Source organism: Lichenostomus cassidix, chromosome 1 (assembly GCF_008360975.1).
Source record: "Lichenostomus cassidix isolate B80296 chromosome 1, HeHo_3.0, whole genome shotgun sequence".
Taxonomy (NCBI): Eukaryota; Metazoa; Chordata; class Aves; order Passeriformes; family Meliphagidae; genus Lichenostomus; species Lichenostomus cassidix.
Genome location: NC_139479.1, coordinates 49941542 through 49954863, shown reverse-complemented (window position 1 = coordinate 49954863; position 13322 = coordinate 49941542). Strand labels below are relative to the sequence as shown.

The following is a 13322-nucleotide window of genomic DNA, read 5'->3' as shown; positions in this document are numbered from 1 at the left end:
TTGCTTAGTGCCAACACAAAGCCTAGGTTACCAGGAGGTGGTGAGCGAAGGATGATCTTTCAACTGTGTTCACTTAGGTCAGCTGAAACAAAGTTTAAAGCTGCTCTCTGATTTGTTGCACTGCCAGTTAAAACTGGACTAGGTTAAACTGCTCTTCCATGGGAGTGCAACGTAGGCTAAAGCTAGAACCTCTTTACTGATATCCAAGATGCTGGTTCAGAACTGGGGACTGAAATGGGGTCAGTCTTCTTCCCAAGATGGAACTTTTGAAGGTATTTCTGTTTAACCTTTTAATATATTATCATTCTGTCTGGTAACTGCTTTCTTGCTCTGTTAAATGTGTATATGCATCTTACAGTATTCCTTCAGAAGTACATGAATTATTCCTTTCCATCTGCAATGATGAAAAAGCACAAGTATTGAAAACTACCAAATCTAAAGTTTGCACATGCTTTGGTAATTCTATATTAATATGTATGACAGAAAACACATCAAGTGTTACTGAATGTAGTAGTCTGTGTCCTATATTTGACTATAAACAAAGAAAATTAGAACTGCTCTACATGGATCATTCATGTAATATTGTTTCAGAAGGTATAACTAGTACAAGTAGAATAGGTTCTTTTCTGTAGATGAAATTGAACCTCAAACATGAACTTCTAGTTCGGTCATGAATGCTTGATGTTTATGTTCAGTACACTACTCAAATCATAGAGAAATTTGTATTATTGTGTCTCTAATAAGTTTGTGAGCCTCTAGAAGGATTAGTTTATGTTCTTAGGAAATACAGAAATCCAAGAAAAAGTGACATGTAAGTTACAACACATGAACCCAGGAAAAAAAGTACAGCAATTTCATCATGATTAAAAATGCGACTGAAAATAAAACTCTTGAAAAAATTAAAATATTTTATAGGTTTTCATAAATGTTAGGACTTTCCTTTTAAATATTGAAACAACTGAGTAGTTTGGCAAAAGCATACATTTTTTTCTGAGAATTAATGAATGCCTAGAAGGAATTGACAGTCATAATTTACAATACAGGGCTTGCAAGGAGCTGCCAGAAAATCTCTGGGGCAAAGGATGATGTTGCTTATTTGAAACAAGCGGATGATACACAGCCAATTAAAGATTGATTTATTTTGTTGATCATTTCTGGATTAAATACTGGAAATATTAAATAATTTTTGTTTGCAACATATGTAATTGCTCCATTTATAAAATTTTAATACATTTGCTTTTGAACTCCTGACCTGTATTCAGTATTACATATTTGCATTCCATGTGCAGAACTGCATTTTTCATAGTTGTTGATTTATGTTACAGTTTATATTGTACAACCTATTCAGTTAAGTCATGCTAATGGTATATATTAGATGTCTTCCAAGAAAATCTCTGTGGCTGTTTTTACAAACTAGATTATATACTGGTGTTAGGCATGCATTAGTCTGAAGTTAAATGTTAGAAACTGATGTTGGGGCTATATATGAAAATACATTTAGTTATAATAAAACTGCTGCCTGGAATCCCAATGCGTATGCTAAACATTTCAAATGTCCATATTTTATAACCATGAAAACAAAGGATTGAAGTTAAACTTTACATTCTGCTATAAAAGCATGCCTTCATGCTAAAACAGTTTTCATACTTGGTTCATAGGAAAAACTTGATCCCATGCATTATTCTGGAACAAACTAATACAAAATAACAAAAATACATTACAATTTTTACAGAAACTATACCGCTAAAAGGGAAAGAGCTGGATGTTTTTCTTCCTTGTATTTGCTACATTCAGAATTCTAAATACAGTATTATAAATAGTTCATACTGAGAACAGAGTGCTACTACTAGTGATGAATACAACAAAGAAATCTACATTTTGATACAGAAGTGTAGATATAAAGAATCTTACTTTGCTTGTAAAATAAGCTTATTTTGCTCAGAAGGAACCAAGATAAAATAACAGAAGATTCTGATCATTTAAATTACCCTTCAGAGAAAAAAAAAATAAAAACATTTTATGAAGGCTTTGAATAGTTTTTCTGTTTGGCTAAAATAAGATTCTGTATGTATCGGTACACTTGGGTCCATTTATAAAAATTTCAGTGCATTACTATAGAGAAGGATCATTTGATACAATTACTTGAGCAGATTTTTATTGTTGCCAGTATTTAGCTTTAGAAAATGCATGTTTTAGCCAGAATACAAGATTAAAAGAGATTATCTGTTGCTATTACTGCATTTCCTATCCTCTTTTTACCAGTCTTTTAAATAAAGAAAAGACAGCTTTACTGCGTGTCAAGAATCAAATGGCAGCAGATTTGGAGAGACTTCTAAATGACCGTGAGGTAATCTTCCTCTTTCAGCATTACTACCATAAGTGCACTTTTTCCCTACTGGCCCTTAAACCATGGAGAAAAACATGGTTTATTTTGGTTCGATTTGTTGGGGATTTTTTGTCTTTTTAATTTTCAGCAACACAGGTGATTGTGTCTGTCGGGTACTGGGGAGGGTCTCAGTTGTACTCTCAGTTGCCAAATTTTCTCTGATGATTTAGTGTCTCTGTTCTTTCTTTTCTTTTGCCTTGCAAGGTGTTTGGCAATTCCAAGCATTTAACAAGTATCTAGATAAAGACAATTAAATTGATAAACATGTAATCTGCACAGTCTGCATGTGCCACAGTTGCACCCCAGGATCTCTCCGTGCTCCCCAGTCCTTGCAGCCAAACACTGGACCAAATCATTGTGCAATTATTTTCCAATACACTCTTTTAAATTCCTTTTCAACTCCAAAATAGGGGTTAGGGAGAGGAAACAAGAGGATAGTTACACCGGTTTCATTCAGAGAAGAGTCAGGGTATGTTTTTATGTACTTACTGAGTTTCATCCAAGCAAGGATCAGAGTGCTACTGGGCTCTCAGATTTAAAAGTATGTAAAATTGTGCCATTTAGGGAACCCTAAAGACTTCTGTCAAGATTTTTATCTAATCAATCTTAGGAGACTAAAATGGCATATGAGGGAAAATCTGCAGATTAAATATCTGAAACAAAGAATGCAAATAAATGAGGTTTACTGCAGGAATCTGAGAATGTGAATAGTACCATAGAATTTTCTGAAGCTAAAGAGTGCTGAAGATATGAAACCAAAAGCTGACCTGAGCAGCTGTTAAATCATCTCCCAGAGCTGCTGAATGACTTGGCAAAGATTTGGAGAGAAAATACAACATTAACAAATCAAGAATTGTGAATATGAGGAAAAGCAACACAGATTGTATATATACAGAGTGATGGGATCTAGCTACCTGTTCTGGAAGTGATCACAGTTATATCAATAGTTCTTTGACATCTTTCAGTTCTCTTACTGGTAAGAGAAAAGATAGGGCAATTCCTTTCAAGGAAGCTACAACTCCCCTAAATTATCCTGTCAGAGTTCAGATTATCACTCATTTTAAGACAATCTTTTCATAGAAAACTGACTATCCATGCACCTCCTGAAGTCTCATTCCATCTCCAAAATTGTTTTTCCTCATCTCCTTTTCATTCTATTCATCAAATTCCCTTAGATCAATAAACCAAAGCCCATGTCATGAATTGGTCCAAACTAGTTTTTCTCTCCCAAGCACTTAAAAACCAACTTTTTGTTAGAACCAAACCAAAACAGTTTCACTGACAATTGAGTCCAAGCGAGCCTCAACTTAAATGAAAACTACTAATTCTGCTTGCTGAGTTCCAACCCAAACTAATCTATGATTTAAACATTTCTAGATAGTTTATAAACCTTACCATTATATTAATGCTTTATAATTTTCTTATATTAATGATATGAAAAATAATCTGAGGAAACATGACTTTATTGTATAAACATGTAATGTTATTTCCAATATGATAGGCCCTTGGCTTAATTTCAAATTAATTTCTTTCCAAATTTCCTGTTCCTACTCCTTCTTTCCCAAGCAGAGGTGCTGCCAACTAGTTATGCTCACAAAGTAGTCACACCTTGGATGCCTGATTTTAGTAGTGTCATATCAATGACCATGCATTGCAGCTGATTAAAAACAGTAGAAAGTGATAAAAGAAAAATTCAGCAGTGTTTTCTAAGAAAACAATAAAATTTCTGACTCAAAGCTGTGCAACATTTTTTACATTGAAACATTAGTCCCTGTAAGTACCCTCATAAACTATTCCTGATACGCAGCAGTTTGTTTCTTTGTGCCATTTCACCATTTAAAACTTTTAAACTCTGTCAAACGATCAAGGAAGGCTGGCAGAGGCAGGCATGATTGAAAAAGAAAAGCAAATGCTTGAGTCTGACACAGACTTCTTCGATGTTCCTCATGCTGTGAATGTTAAGAAATTGAGCAAATATTTCCAACATTATTACTGTTTTCTCAAATTTCTTTTTACATCTGTTAAAAATAGGACATATTAGTCATACTGGTTTTGTCAAACAGTGATGATGTTTTTTAAAGATACCTCTGCAGAAAAGGATATAAATGCTGAAAAGGAAACATTAGAAGTTGCATGTTTGAGGGAAGAAAACTATGAAATGCCAGTAAAATGCACAAAAAAACCCTCCTGAGAAACAAAAAATAAGCTAAAATTGTTTCTGGAAAATGTTTGAAAGGAACAAGTAGCTTTTGTTTCTGTGTGTGTGTTTAACTTTTGTCTCTTCTGTTTATTCCTAATGCAGCCTTTTATTTTTTATTTCTAATGCAAACTTCTTCCAGTAGCCTTACAGTTTATGAATTTCTCTAAAAGGCAATCATCTCATGTATTGAAATCTTTGGGCAGGCTAGTGAGTTAGTCTTTGACTATACTTGGCTATCTTAATAAAAGATTTAAAATTGCAGTAACATCACAATTTTCTTTTAGTTATCCTTGTTGATAGAAATAAAGGATACAAATTTTCCCACTTCAGGTTAGTAAAGAGTTAACTGCATTTAAACAGCTTGCATTTTTAAATAAAAGTGACATGCAACCTGTAAATACAGATTCATACAATTTGGGGGGGAAAAAAAGATGAGTTATGGGTTTATGTGTCTGGTATGTGCTATCATGTAACAGGGTTACTATCAGCCTTGTTTAGTCATTGCACATACTAAACTGTCATGTCTTGTTAGGAATTACCTTGTTGCCCTCATGTTTGCAAGTAGAAACATTAGAAGTCTTGAATAGATAAACCAAAGATATTCATAGTTAAGATAAAATGAAGTTTAGGTATGTTAAAAGTACAAGTGAAGTGCTAAAAGTACGAGCAAAATGCCAAAACAACGTTAATGCTGTCTTCAAGCGATGTGTTCCAATAAGTGTGCAGTTTTGACTTAAGGTATTCCAGCCTGTGTGGTCTCAGACTGTATTAACTCTTTTTAATGGAATGTTAGAGTTTGAGGGGTTGGGAGTTTTTTATTTTTATCTCTTTGTGATATCAGCTAGAGTCATAATGCTGCTTTGGAGGCAATTATAGCATTTTATATACTTTTTAAATAAAATACTTACATTCATGATTAATTGTCTCTTTTCACAGATTTTAATTTTAGAAGAAGAAAGTTGTACTTTGAATCTTGGAAGAATTTCTGTAGGATTCTTACATGAGCTGTTTTATTACAGGAAAAATTAAATGTTAATGTAATAAAATAGTTCATTATTTCAAATTACGTAGACATCTAATTTGATGATGATTCTTATATTTGGCTGTAGGAAATCAAAGTGAAAACCAGTTATTTGATTATTCAAAGCTTTAAAAGCTTCTGTCCACCCATGAAGGAGAAAAAGGAAGGCTGGGGTTTTTTTAGACTATATTCTTGGCCCAAATTCTTCCTGTGTCTTGGCCTGCTGCTTCTTTTTCGTGTGTGTGAATTAATTAGCAAATAAATGTGGAAAACTTTTTAATCTAGTTTTTCATTTAGATCAGTGAGAATTGGCTGGTAGGATAAAATTTCTTGCATTCTTCATGTGGTTAAATGCAAATTTTCCTATTAGAGAAGGAGTTCAATGTCATTATCGAGAATGATCAGTATCTAGGATGATGCTGAGATCATGTTGTTGGAGGTTCATAATAAAGCCTTCCCAGTGCCCCTGTCTTCTTGGAGCTCTCTGGGGTCTGGGGTGCATAATATTCTGATGCCATTTGTAAATCGCTTAGTACAAGGCAGCAAGTTACTACAGCCAAATTTTGCAGTTGATTTTAAAATAAGATATTTTATATGTTTTGTCAAGGTATTATTATTTAATTGTTTTTCAGATCCGTCAGAAGAGCATAAAATATTATTTGGAGGAACAATGGCGTCTCCCATTACTAACTTTCCAGTAAACAGTGTGAGGTTCTTTTAAAAAAGGATATTTCAAATCTCCAGATAATTTTTTTTTTGCATTATTATTTGTAGTCTGTGTTCTCCTTTTAATCAGCTGAGCTTTACACTGTTGACACTCTTAAATCAAATAACCAAACCACACCAACCCCAACTTGTAGTTTTGATTCTTCTCATTAATTAATTAACTGCATGACTTGTCCTCATGTTTGGAAGTTATTGCCCATGTATCTTTGTATAGTCAGGGAATGACAAGTGAGAAAGATGTTCCTTCAAAGCATAAATGCAGATGAAATTATACATCACGCCTGAGTTGACCCAATAGCTAGAACACTGCCTTACCTCTTTGCTCCTGATTCTCCTCCTTCCTCCTCCTGTTGCACCAGCTCTACACATTTCTAATCCTGCAGTAGAACCATTCAAATCACTAAACAGAAACCTAACCTGGCCAAAAAAATCCCTGCAAAAGTGTAGTGCTGTCTACTAAGTTAGCAGTTTGAATGACCTTTGGAAAGAGTCCAGCAAAGAAAACAAGCAACTAAAAATACTTATATGTCAATATTACTTACCTGTGATAAAGAGGGCATTTTGTGTCCAAAACTGTAGAGTATAGAACACCAGCCTCTGTGCCATCCTTTAGATGCATCCAAACTTCATCCTTGTGGCCATATAATGGGAATCTATAACTTGAAGGCACTGAAGTGCAGTTCTCTGTTAAGTGCTAAAATTAAGTGGGATGAATCCACTAAATCTTTTTTTGATGAACCTCTTGATACATGGTTCCTTTTATCTAGTTTGTTGGTTTGGCTTCTTTTCTTTCCAACAGTCAGCCTTTGACTAAAAGAAATATTTACCATGAGCTCTGTGATCTTGGCAATTCCATTGCCTTTCATGCTTGATGCAGTTGTTAGCATTTTATAACATCAGAAGTGCAATTCTAGACTTTATCCATTGGCTTTCAAACTTCAGATGAAAACTTGGAAGGGCAGTCTGTCAGCACTCAGATGTTTGGCAAGAAGCTTTAGTAATAATTTCCTGAGGTTACATTTAAGAGGTTATAAATTTGCTATGCTTTGATGTATAGCATTGTACTATTTCTTCAGAAATTCAAGATGCAGATGTGTCATAATAAAGAAAATTAATAATGCACACAATTAAATATACTTTAGCTTTCCCAATTCAAACAGAGTGTAGAAACTGACTTCTAAAATCTTGAAAGTTAACTTACTGCATTTCATATTTTTAATGTGAAGTTCATAATCCATTGGGTTTTGGGGGAAAAAAAAAGAGGAAGTAGAACAAATGGAGAAGTTCTTTTTATGTTTCAAATAGAAATACTGTAGGAGACATGAAAACAAAAAATGAGACAGTGGTAGAAGAGGCACCAATAGAAGATTTTAATAGGTGTTCCTCCAAATGCTGAGATCAGTTTCCATTGGTATGAATATAAACGAGTTAATTTACAGTATTTTTTTATTTTTTATTTTACTGCTTGAAATCACCAGTATGTGATGCAGTCTGACAATATGGTAATTTTTAATGTATAAAAGTAAAATTAATACTAAGAAATCGTTGCCATAAGAAATGAAAGGGTAACATTTATGACATAAATGCTGCAAATTCATGCCGTTTACAATAGCCATTAATTTCCTACAACACAGTTGTTTATGCAGACATGATTAGTTATCAGCACATGAATATTATACAGTGGGTAAGAAGATATGACAACCTGCTGATATTTTATCTCTTTTACACATCTGTGCACTCATCATACATTAGCAGCTGTGCATACAAGTGATAGAATGTAAACTTGCTGAACTAGTCACCTGCACTATTGACACATTCATGTGTTACTGTGCCAAAGCTCTTCAAGTGAAGTTAGCAACCAGAAACCAGGCTCTGGCTGTCTGCTAGGGGACAAAGTAGAAACCATGTAGTAGTAGTTTAAATAAACCTATTTGATATCAATCAGTTAAATGGCTACAGACACATGGATTTTGATTGCTATTTGTTTACTTAAATCCAGTTAGCTTAGGTCAGTAAATAGCTGTGTCACTCAAATTGAGTGTTAATTCTATCTAAATATGTGTACCTGAATTGGTAGGAATCTTCAACTAGATCGAGTTAAAATTTATTTTGGTTAGCTATTCCATATCTTATTCTGTTTAAAGCATATCAAAGTATAAAAATCTCTTATTGAGCTGTTTTTATAATAAAATGCTAACTGCCTGAGTGACTATTATGTTGAACTTATTTTCCAATTGGCAGGTGAGGAGCATTCCACATCTGATGTATAACTTACTGTTTATGAGTAAACCTAATGCTTTTTCTTTACAATGATGTAACTCTTTCCCCCTTCCAGGTTTTCACAGTTTCTTATCAATATGTCAAAATAATCCTGTTTATTAACTGAATATTTCTCTGGCCTTCAGCACAGTAACTGAACATGTCTCTCACAAATATTATACCCACAAGTTAGAACAAAAAACTATCACTATCCCTGTTTTGCAGAAGCAGTGATCAAAATAAAAGAAATTATGCTTTGTCCAAAATGCCCCAGTTTGAGGAAGAACTTAAGAGTTCATGTGTCTGAATGCAGTATCTTAATCACCACCATTTTTTGTTTCTTACATGTTTCAGTTCAAAAGCCTGGAAAGAAAATCTCCTTAATGTTTATTTTTCCTAGCTAAATACAAATTTTCTCTAAGACATCTTCTTATAAAGGAATTGATTGCATTTTGGAAGTAGTTTCACAAACAACTACATTTTCACTTTTTATCATTCTGAGAATGTACATTCAACATCTCCTTAAAAACGCCACTTTGCAAAGTCCTGCCAGTGTCTTAAAAATTTAATCTTAAAAATTTAAAATGTAAATAATATTTTTAAAATTTTATCTGTAGGATGAATGTTTTGTATTTTTTATATCATGTTTCCTGGGGGGAAAAAAAAGATAAATTTCACAGCAGCTTGGAGCTCTTACGTGAATGAGATTAAAAGGTTAGCTTATTTTGTCCAAGCAAACAGAGGATCTGGTGGGATGCAAGAAAAGGAGATAAGCATAAGACAATATTGTGTAGATAATAAGTAAGCATAGAGAAAAAGACAGAAGAGGTGAGAATGGTGAAGTTAAGAACAGAAAATAGTTATTTCAGTATCTTTAAAATGTAAAAAAATCTGTCTTTTTTTTGGTTTTTTTTATAAATGGCTGCCAAATGCATTTTTCAAGTGTATTTAAGATTAAAGAAAGTCCATGGGCTCAAGCAGGAGGAACAGTTACTAATTAGTCATTTTAGGATATGCATAGTTTCTGAAGAGCTCTAAAAGTTTCTTTAGTTTCCATAAATTATCAGGCTAAAGTTTACAAGGATTTAGATAAATGTTTATGAATGTTAGACTTTAAACATGGCCATATGAATTTCAGAATTCCATGACATTGTTCCAAAATTTTAATGTCCACTGTGTTTGAAAATCTGGTAAGGCTCTGTGCTTGCATTCATCTTATATCAGTATCCTGCACAAAATCCTGGTGCTTCACAATAGTTATCCTAGCTTTTTGCCCTCAAGAGTGAAAGAAAAGTCACATGTTCATATTCCTTTTTTCCTCTTTTGTGGAGAAGCAAGGTGTCCTGAAGTATCTCTGTTTTAGTTTACTTTGACCAGTCACTTCTATATTCTCATGTTTGTCTTTCTTCCTTTCATATTGCCCTTGGGGGACTGCCCCTCACTGCTAAATTCTCTGTGCCCAAAGTTTAATTCCATCTCAGCAATGACCTTGAGAATTCCAGATGAGTTTTCAGCATTTCATTATTAGTCATACTTTAAAGTCTGGCTAATGCTATCCTTAGCTGTAATTAAGTTATGCTGAAGAAGATTGACTAGGAATAACCTAGGACAGAAAGCCAATATGTTGGATTTAGGAACCTGGAGAGTAGCAACAGCTGCCATCTGCAAAAAACAGAGGTGGAGAGAAGTTCAGACGCTCATAAAAAGCTTTGGAGTCATTAGGGGGAGGGCAGTACGTGTTTAATCAGGGATGGAAGCTTAGTGGATAAAAGGAAAAAACTGCTTTGTTGGGGAGGGGGGAAGGAAGGGGTATCTGCAGGGGTTGGGAAGACACGAATGAAAAGATGTGATTGGTAACAGGTGCCTTCAAACAATATCTCTGCCTCTTCCCCCTCTTTTCTGTGTGAAAAGATTGTACATGATAATGTCAAAATTATTTGTGTTTCCAAAGTGAAGGACTTCCTGCTCATCTATGTGCTGCAACTTGTTTTATATAAAAAAATGCTGATGTACAATGCTTAGCTCTCTTTTTAAATGTTAAGCCACAGAGTAATTATCATTTTTCTTATGCTACGTTTATGTTCCAAGATTCTAGTTTCTATTAATGTTCTGCATGTTTTCTAAGTAGATTACAGGGACATTTCTGCATCACAAGTAAGCCCCGGAGCTATTCTCAGCTTTAAGCTTGGAGAAACAAAGTGACATTTACATTGCTAAATGAGTGTAGAGAAGTTTCTGGCTCATTTTTTACAAAGAAAAATATGCTCATAAGCAGTTTTGTCATCTTTTTGTTATCTATTTTGTTGCTGTCAAGCTTTAATAAAAATTGAATTCCAAATAGTACTGAATTTAGGAAGAGGAAGGACTTAGCACTGATTCTTTTCTTTGAGCTGTATTATTCAGAATGTGTAACTATTTTTCATATATATTTTTGCAAGAATTATCTTTCTATTCACAGTGGTATACACTAAGCAGCTGTGTACTAAACAGGAAGTTTCATAGGCAAAATGCAACTTACATATGGCTTATGGGATGGAATTTGCATGTGTATTTTAAATTATATGGTTTGGAGAGAGCCAGAATCAATTAAAGTGATAAACTTTTAAACAAGAAATTGTTAATTGTTGATCAATCTGAAACAGTTCAGATTTTCTCAACACGTAACCAATGTTAATATTCTTTTTTCCTGTATTGGCTATGTATATTTCTGTCACATTCTACTGCATATCCAACTGTAAAAATTTTACTTTTGTTCATTTCATGGCAGCATTTGACTATTACCAAAAGGAAAGTGAATTTAAATACTCTAGAAAATAACAAAGGGAGAATTAAGTTAGAATTATACCATCCCAGAAAATGCAGTAATTTCTACATAATAATTTGTGCAAATAAGGCTGTTTTAACCTATTAGCATGTTAGCATCCATTTCGTTTTAGGTGAACTTACTCAAGAAAGCATACTTTTTGTTAAACCTTGAGTAAATGAATGTCACCATGGCTCATATTTAAAAAAAAAAGTATTTGGAGAATTACTCTTAGTCACAATTATAAATATATTTCTGATCTACAATGCAAAAGTGAAAAAACTTAAGAATTTTACATATTAGTTCTGAATTATGAGACAAATTATTTCCTGTTTCTGTTAAGAAGTTAGAAAGATTAAACTGTTCAGAAAAATTTTAAGTTACAGCTGAAATAGACAGATATTTTTATGTTTTGAAGAAGACAGACGCTGTTCACTGCAAGTAGTGTGTAGATCCATATAGTCACAGATCTGTCAGCTCATTTTAAGGTTTTTATATGCACTGGTATATAGAGACCTCATGAATTAAGCGTAGTACAGAGAAGCTATCAACATCCTGCATATGGTCTGACATCTTTCCACCACCCAGTTACCAGGTTCATTTGTTTGATCAGGACATTTCATACTGTCTTCCAGTTTCCAGCTTTACAATGTGTATCCATGTGCCTTAGATGACCATATGTGCAATTCTCACACCAGAATTCTTGCTGACTTCTCGTATTTCCAGCACAGCTGCAATAAGGGTGCAACTGTGTCAAATACACTCTGCCTTTCCTGAAGGATTGAACAATGACTTGTGATGTTTTCTTGATTTCATAGGTGGTTGTTAAAATCTTCTTTGAGCTCTGTTACGCGTGTAGATCCTACTTTTTATAGGCACAGGCTGAAGGAGTTCCAGTGTTGAAGCTCAGTTTGCACCAGTTGTGCCACTGCTTCCTATCCATCTGCAGTCTTAAACAGTGGAATGACTGACCATTTACTTCATTTTGCTGTCACATCAAAATCATGCTTCTGCAGTGTCTTTTCTCGTGTTTCACACCTTGTCATCATTAATGTTACTATCCAGTGTTGTTAATTCAGTGCTAATGGTGTTGATCTTTTTTTTTCCGCTTCCAGCCATCAAAGGGAGACAGATAATTCATTCCAGGCTATAGGCTGTCTTCTGCAGTGTGCCTCTGACAGAAATAAAACCCCTGAAGGACACTTCTAAAATAGGTCTTTGTGTGAATTGTCAGCACTTCTGAAGAGGAGACATTGTAGGTACTACTTTTTCTCAGGAGTCTCATTCCTTGATGATGACACATATGTCTCCTTTCTCTAGCGCACTCCAAAGTTTCAGTACCATACTCAAAGTGCTGTGTGCAAGCCATTGCATATGTTGAAAGGTGGAACCAGGTTCTGTTTCTGTCATCCAGTCTGTTGTTGTCCAGAAATACGTTTATGCCAAGAATCCGTTCAGTGGGCTTTGTTTGTTTACTTCCTTTTTAAATGGCAATTTTCAGTGCTGTTAAAGAGTACTGCCAGTCTAAGGATGATCTGAGCAGTGTTTCTGAAGTGACAAAGTAGCAGAGATAGATCTTGCCTAATTTTAAATATCTATACTATAGATATCTACTATCTGAAAATCATCTAGGGATTTGTAGTCAGAAAGAAAAATGGGCACTGTTATGGTATGATTTACCATAACCTCATTTAAAATAAGCAAAATAAATATAACCTTTGAATTTCTCGCCAACAGCTATATAAAGGAATCAGACAAGCTAGTTTGCCTGGGTTTAAATATTATTACTGAAGATATCTAAAGATGAATGTGAGGAAATCTGACCAAGTATACAGTCACATGTTCCAAAGCCAAACTACAGTCAGAGTTCTCAAAAAGATCCCTCTCCACCTTAGTATTAGCGATTGAATGATACAACTTTATTTTT

The 13322-nt window shown here is 34.1% G+C and overlaps 1 protein-coding gene across 1 annotated transcript in view; it reads left to right on the top strand.

Annotated features, from left to right (window-relative positions):
• The window catches only part of PIBF1 (progesterone immunomodulatory binding factor 1), a 102990-nt gene that overhangs the window by 80020 nt on the left and 9648 nt on the right, over positions 1-13322 (top strand). Inside the window, exon 16 of the mRNA XM_085058484.1 lies at positions 2263-2347. Within this exon, the coding sequence (XP_084914610.1) occupies positions 2263-2347 (85 nt within the window). The remainder of the gene's footprint in view (positions 1-2262; positions 2348-13322) is intronic.